Source organism: Barbus barbus, assembly GCF_936440315.1.
Source record: "Barbus barbus genome assembly, chromosome: 28".
NCBI lineage: Eukaryota > Metazoa > Chordata > Actinopteri > Cypriniformes > Cyprinidae > Barbus > Barbus barbus.
Window position 1 is genome coordinate 20,344,101 of NC_136756.1, and position 8,124 is coordinate 20,352,224.

General features: G+C 35.6%; 1 protein-coding gene across 1 annotated transcript; it reads left to right on the plus strand.

Annotated features, from left to right (window-relative positions):
* The first annotated feature begins 786 nt into the window (after positions 1 to 786).
* LOC306848400 (alkaline ceramidase 1) lies at positions 787 to 7,552 on the plus strand. Its single transcript, XM_079382928.1, has 7 exons — positions 787 to 979; positions 3,148 to 3,269; positions 3,669 to 3,783; positions 4,374 to 4,512; positions 5,291 to 5,428; positions 5,583 to 5,720; positions 6,521 to 7,552. The coding sequence occupies exons 2-7, from the start codon at positions 3,177 to 3,179 to the stop codon at positions 6,696 to 6,698; spliced, it is 801 nt and encodes a 266-aa protein (XP_079239054.1). The 5' UTR covers positions 787 to 979; positions 3,148 to 3,176; the 3' UTR covers positions 6,699 to 7,552.
* Positions 7,553 to 8,124: the final 572 nt, after the last annotated feature.

Consider the following 8,124-nt stretch of genomic DNA (forward strand, 5'->3'; position numbering starts at 1 on the left):
TGCCCCTCTGGCCCCACTCCTAGATCCGCCACTGCCTTGAACAGCTTGATTTTACACAAATCATGTTTCTTTTCCTTTTTTTAACATCAGATGATAGTAGAAAAAATTACCTTTGTATGCTTGTTTTTAATCAAGTTGATCAAATCTTGGTTTCTGTTTGATTTAATTAAATTAAATTAGGTATAACATAACCTATTGTTCCAAAGCAGCCTGGAGAAAACAGAGCCTCACAAACCTCCAGTGAACAAGCCAAAGGTGGACAAACTGAATGAGAGAGAAACCTTGGGGAAAACTAGGCCCAGGTACACTGCCTCTGGCTGACAAGTATTTAAGTAATATTTACAAAACTATAGTCATACTTATTAACACACGGTTGTCAATTGACTAAATGGAATCCAACCTCATAGAATTTTGAATTTATTTATATATTGCCACTTAATGGGGTGTGGAGAAAAGAAATAAAAACGTAAAAAACGAAGGAAAAAACTACCTCTGTAAGTGAAAGAAATAGTACAATACTTTAAATTTGCAATAAAAATTTTTTTTTTTTTAAGTAACAAGTGTAGGCTAGTAAACACAGAGCAACTACGGTTACCGCCATGGTAACCCTTTGTAAAGAGGTGCGGTTTGAGGCCACTTTTTCAAGTTTAATTTAGGTGAAGGCATTAAATATTGAAACTGTAAATATTTTGCGGTTAATTAGTTGAATGGGCGTCAAATAGTCGACAGGTGAGGTGCAGGTAAACTTGACCTCAGCTAGTTAAACTTGTGCTGCAGCCTCGTGCCGTTCCAGGTCCGCATAGCGAGCTGACAGCTTCACTATACATTGACAGACACAATGAGGAATGCTACCGTTCGCTCGGTTTCACCTGAACCAGGTGATGTCACAACGCGAGACCCGAGTAACAGGATCGGGGACATTTCGCCCCTATTTAAACCTGACACATAGAGCGCGCCGCTGTGGATGCGTTTTGGAGAGGTAAGCGTTTCGGTTATGTTAGTATTTGGTTGCTTTCTCTGTATGTCTGTGCTGTGCTCCCCTAGCAATTAATTAATTATCCTGAACGACCCGTGCTCTAATGATATAGGCCTACGTACAAGACCACAGATCCGGTGGTTAAATGTGGCAGGATGATCTTGTTGGTTTTAAGATATTTTTCATGTTCCGGTGCAACTACAGCCTGTTTAAAAAAAGTATTGATTTAAAATGATAGACATATCGTTAAAGCCTACACTGTAAGCGGTAAAACTCAAATCAACGAGATAAATTGTAAATGACTGACATATTGGCTAACTGAAAACTTTGTGAGCTCAGAAAAGGTCATCTGGTGTTTAATATGGCAACGATAACTGCGGGTTGTAGGGTCACCGGAAGTAATTTTACTACACTTTCATGCAAAACTTTCTTGGGAAAGATAAACCTGTCAGTCTCAGTTTATTAGAATAGAACGGATTTTGAATTATCCAAAAGAGTCGAATCTTTTGATCTGTTAATTAAAAAGATTAATTTTGTGTGATATGAACGAGTCACTGAATCACTTGTTTGTTAAAAGCAGTTTCGATGGAAACAGTTCAACATAGGACCTGGGGCCTGTTTCATAACACAAGTTTACCAAATAAAACCGGTTTATTGGAGTTAATCTGACTTATTGGCCTGGTTTTACAGACAGGGTTTAGACTAAACCAGGATTAGGCCATAGTTCAATTAGGACATTTAAGTAATTTTTATTAACATGCTTAGAAAAAACATTACTGGCGCGCATTTTGAGACAAAACAAAGGCACTGATATATTTTAAGATTCCAGTTGAAACGGCTCAGAATTACATTTTTGTCTGGGACTAGGCTTAATCCTTGTGTGTGAAACCGGGAGATTGTCTATTGATTTGGTTCAAAATAAGTCAGACTAACTGAAATAAGCCTGTCTTATTTGGTAAACTTGTTTTAGGGAACAGGCCCCGGTTCACACTGAATTTGTTTTTGCGTTAAAGAACAAGACAGTAAATTTTTAGTGCTGTCCAACGATTAAACACGATTAATCACATCCAATATAAAAGTTTGTTTTTACATAATATATGGGTGTGTACTGTGTATATTTATTTTGTATATAAATATACACATATGTATGTATACATTTAAGAAATAATAATTTAAGAAATAATAATGTTTTATATAAAATGTTTATTTATAATTTAAATTATAAATAAAAATATTTACATGTGTGTATATATATATATATATATATATATATATATATATATATATAAAATGTATACATGTATATCTGATTGCATTTATATACATAATAAACAAACACTGTACACATACATCTATTATGTAAACACAAACTTTTATTTTGGATGCGATTAACCGTTTGACCACCCTAGACTTGGACTCATTGTAACTTGTGCGATGCATTTTTAGAACGCTTTGTTGTCTCCAAAAAGTTGAGATATGGAACAAAACCGTTTAAGGGGTCGTTCACACAGAACATGTTTTTGCATTCCACTGTACTGCTTTTCTTTGTGATTGTACATAAACATTATATGTAAACGTATGTGTTTGACCATTGCATTCTCATCGTTTTCAGCAGCTTACTGAGTTATAAAATTTAACTTTTTTTTCTTTCATTTCACTTTCTGGCTTTTCACGTTTTTAAATGCAAAAATGGGCCATTCACATAGAACGTGTTTGCATCAAAAAGCTTATTTTATCTTGAGTGCAGCATTTTTAGAATGCTGTCATGCACAAAATGCTGCGAAAGACGTGAGCCCAATGATCAAACATTAGAGTGCAATAATGTGTTCAGTGTGAACTGCTCCTAAGGTGTTCATTTACCGCACGCTTCTATTAAAAACCAGCAGAAAACAGGGCTGTGGAATACAAAACACGTTCTTTGTGAACGTCCCCTTATCCTTTAATAAAACTCGCATGCCTACAAATCTACTAGAGCCTCCAGAAAGGCACAGATCTACCTTTTGTTCAATAGCTCCATTCTGTCACAATAGAGTCTAGAAACTCCTCCCTGTAAAGACAACAAGCTTTAGCACCATGGCAAGTGTTTTGTTCTTTAACACACAGGTGTAAGCCACAGATTTTTTGACATGTCATTACAGTGATTTATAAAACACTCTCTCTCTTTCTCTCAGGGACTCCGTCATTCCCATCCTTTGAGAAAATGGCAGGTGTGTTTGCCTACGAGAGCTCTGAAGTTGACTGGTGTGAGGACAACTATAAACATTCAGAGAATGTTGTGGAATACTTCAACACGGTACGAACATAACAGATGAGCCGCAAATCCCTTTCACACTCTAGTCACTGTGAATCATTCTCAATCCAGCCATTAACACTAGAAGAGTCCTATTCAAGACATTGTTAAATGTTAACTACGCTAATTGCTGCAGACTCAAACTGCCATGGTTTCATCCAAAAACTACACCCACACTAATGACACATCTACATTGACTCAGGCACAATGTTACACCTATCCATGTGCTCAACAGAGATTGAATCCAGTACAGCTCAGCCCAATCAGGTTTTATTTGCGATCCTATGTACACTAGTTACAGCTACTACAAAATGTGTAGAAGTCAAAAACCACATTTAGAGGCATCATGGGATAGGGTTTGTGTCTGTCTGATATACTAATGTTTTTTTTTTCCCCTTTCAGATGAGCAGTTTTATATTCTTTGTGATCTCACCCATAATGCTTTACCTGCTACACCCATATGCCAAGGAAAGAAACCTGGCTGTGCACCTGGTCTGGATCATGATGGTCTTTGTAGGTAAGTGTGACTGTTTAATCTGTAAGGGGTTGTGGCATTAACAATCCAGCAGAGGGCAGCATTGTTCAATAGCCAGGACAAATTTATAGAAATCCACTGATTCATTATATTTAATTCAAATGAATGAAATGTCAGCTTCAGTTTTTGTATGTTAGTGGCAAAATGAGCCAACAAGTGTGTATATACGAGATACAAAAGGCTAGAAGCTTTCACAAAATGGGTTTACATGCAAATCAATCGACTAGAAATGAAAAGAAAACGTGTTTAAATTTGAAAATAAATAAGTATTCTAAATTTGCATTAAGTAATAATAAAAAATAATAACAAAAAAATTCTACTGTATTTGTCAAAATGGCTATGCAGTCAGACAGGCACACAGTGAATAAGCTGACAATGTAGATAAATGTTTAAAAGCAAAGCAAAATTGGAAAAACATGCAAAAATCTTAATCTTTTTCTTACACCACTTATGCTGTTGCCTCAATAAATCAGCTTTTAAGGTATTTACACGACCTTACACGTCAACTTATTAAACTCGACTTTAATTGTATTCGCATCCCTTTTGACCATGGTCTGTTTTTCTCTCTTCAGGTATCTTCTCCATGTATTTTCACATGACTCTGAGTTTTATGGGCCAGATGCTGGATGAGCTGTCAATCCTGTGGGTATTGGCTCTTGGCTACTCCATGTGGTTCCCACGCAGACACTTCCCCTCTTTTATTAAGGACAGGTAGCAAATTCTGTACCATGTATACAGTTTGTTTCTATGTAATGGCATGAACTTGTCTCCCTCCTCTAAAAAAAAAAACCTTGTCTTCAGTTCTGTAAAAATAGGGGCAATTAAAGGATCTGTTTACAGTCCTTAGTTTGTGTAACAGGAACTTGCAGCATGATATTCTGATCTCACTGTGGGAGAGATGGTTTCCACAGCTTTCTCAGTGGGGTCCAACCAGCCTTATATTAATATTTAAATGCTTCATATCTAGATTAAATTAAGTTTTAAACTTAGAAAAATGTTGATGTCTACTGTTAAAATGTTGGGGGTAGTCAGTATTTTTTAAATGCAATTAATAATTCATTATAATTAGATTTATTTATTTTTAAATAAATTGTCAATACTGAAAAAAAAAATGAATCGCTGTTTCCAAAATATTAACCAGCAACTGTTTTCATTATTGATAATAATGAGAAATGTTTATTGAGCAGCAAATCAGCATTTTAGAATGATTTCTGAAGGATCATGTGACACGGAAGACAGGAGCAATGATGCAAAAAAAATCAGTTTTGCCATCACAGGAATAAAATATGTTTTAATATATATTTAAATAAAAGTGATTTGAAATTGTAACTATTTCACAATATTACAGTTTTTACTGTATTTTCGATCAAATAAATGCATCCTTGGTGAGCATAAGAGACTTGGCTGTCAATGGAGAAAGATCTGTTTCAGCCCAGACTGTCTTCAGTCTAAAGTTAGGTCTGTCCTTCTGTGTTTTGTTCTTTTTCAGGAAATCCTTCTGTCATATGGTCTTGATCATCACTGTCATAAGCACTCTTTCTTCTTTTGTCAAACCTACAGCCAATGCCTACGCTCTCAACTGCTTCGCCATCCATATCGTCTACACTCTGTTTGTAGAATTAAGGAGGTAAAGTGTTCATTCATCGCTTCAAGCTTTTTCAGATGTTGCTTTCGTTACCGTTTATCCACTTTAAGACTATAAAGGCTACTACTATACAAGATCTGTTTTTATTTGTTTGCTTGTTTTCACTCTCATTCAATACGGATCTATTTCTCAACAGTTGCACAGATGAGAGAGTGCTTCGTCTGGCCTGGGCGTCCGTTGGCCTGTGGGTTCTGGCTATCTCCTGCTGGATTAGCGATCGCTTTGGCTGCAGCTTCTGGCAGAAACTGAACTTCTGTTATCTGCATGGTATCTGGTGAGTGAGCCGTGATATCCCGCTGTATGTTGAGCACATTTTAACCATATTTAAAATCATATTTGATAAGCGAAACTGTAAGACCTCTAAATTATCAGTTGTGTACTCAATCTTCTATATGCCTTCTGTTGTCTGATTGATAGTTTATACTTTTTAGCAATTAAAAGGCCTTTTGGTTTGATTGTAAAAGTGTCCACCTTAAGGTTGTCTTTTTACTGTGAAGTGAAATCTTTACTGATTTTTATAATGTAATATATGATTATACACACACGCGTACACGCATTGTTAAAAGGTGTCAGTACCACAGGCTTTTAAGAGATGTTTGCCATCTCTCAGTCATCATTGTATTGCATTGCATTATGTTTTGCCCCCACAATAAAAACTACAGAGATTATACAACTAAGCATTTAAACACCAGCTTAATAAGACATTATTGAGAGATATGGAGTGAAAACTGACATTTAAATGCATTTAAGTAGACTTCTATGCATTTATAAAGATCTAATCATACTTTTTTGGGCATGTAAATCTCAGCAACTGCACCAAATTCCATATTTTTGGGCATCAGAATAATTTTTTCTTCTCTACTGTGAGCTCCGTATTCTCTATATCATACTATATGAGTTATAATTTTTTTGCGTGTTTCGTTCAGAGGTTCAATAAACTGTTAAATTAAAAAAAGTAACATTTTAAATGGCTTTTTATTATTTTATCAGGTTTTACAGGGTTAAACCTCATTGTCCAGACTTTTGGACTGTCGTGCTTATCCAGATACTGTTTTTCTCTACCCCTCTGTTCAGGCACATTCTGATTGTGGTGGCCACCGCTTATGCTAGTACTTTGGTCGCTTACCTGGACGCTAGTCTGGAGATCCCTTATTCCCTACCTGACCTGCAGTACTGGCCACGGAATAACTGGTCCATTGGGCTTCCTTACATAGTCCTCAAAGGCACCACAAAGATGCGGAAAAGATGCTAGCAGGCACGACAAGATGAACAGATGCAACCTAATTTTTGGTGCTTGGTGTAACACTGATTTAGGACCAGCCTTTACGTTTCCAAAATGGTGAATACATTTATATGGGCAGGAAGGAGGTGATTCTAGATCAGACACTGTACGTTATGTGAAATCTGAAGAGAAACTTGTTATATGAAACAAATGCTGTGCTGAATTGTTGCAGGTTTCTGAAATTTTCTTCATATTTCTCACAGAACCTGGAACTGTAGTGCATGCATGTGCATGTTTATGTGTGTGTGATTGAATGTTTCTATGCAAGTGACTGTTCATATTCTCATCTTTACAAACCGCATGCTGTTATGTGAAAATGAATATTTGCACTGTTGTGACAAGATTGACTGCATGCACAAAACCTTCTGCATTTTATTGATTTACTTTAGATGAATCAGAGGCTTTTTAACTGATAAAATTGTTATACGCAACTGCTCGATTCCTGGGTGAAACTAATTGTAAAAGAAAATGTTTGATTCATAGTCTGTTCAGAGGAAGAAAATCATGCTGCCTGTTTGACGTGAGATGTCACTTTCTGAAATGATTTTCTCACAGCAAATGGTGCAAACGTTTGTTTACAAATGTAATAACTGGGATTGTTAATTTTGGTGTAGCATTTTTAAATCTTACATTGTTTTACTGTTTCTCGTTAATAAAATGTATATATTCTAAATCTATATATTGTTTTAACATCTAACCTCCACCTCAGTGTATGAAATTGTGGATATTGATGATGGTGTATCGTTCAATGACATCACTCTGGAAAATAATTGTAATATGAAATGTGTATTATATTTATATAAATTATGATTGCTGGGACATGCATTTGATGTGATTGATTTATTTAACCACCATGAGATACACACAAAAATAATAGTCAAAAACTAGCAAGAACCTAAATTTATGATGCTGCTGCTTGCTGTGTGCTTTATACAGAAAACAAAGAAAATGGGTTCATCTCCAGGTTATTGATTCTTTCTGACACAATGCTATTACATGTCTATCCTAGGTATAATGCAAGCAGTAGAGCTGCGTCATCAAGTGCAACACTTTCTTCAGCCTATATCTTTACGGTTGTGATTTGAAGAAGGACATCTGGTTTGACTTATGTTTTAAAGCAATGATAATAATAATCAAAGCTCTTTTGGTATATAAGTGTTTGTAATTGATGTTCATTTAGTATGACTACCTTACCAAAAACCCTTTCTTGATTGGTTTCTTTCTCAAGAAAGTTTAACTTTTTTTTGTGTGAATTATGTTCCCCAAGCTAAAATTCTAATATCACATTTTATTTGAGTATTTTATAATTGTGTTACAATGTAAATTAGCCTATTAAATTCCATTGTGACAACATGCCCCGCTGTTGGGTCAACGTGTTAAATCAACTGTATTTTTC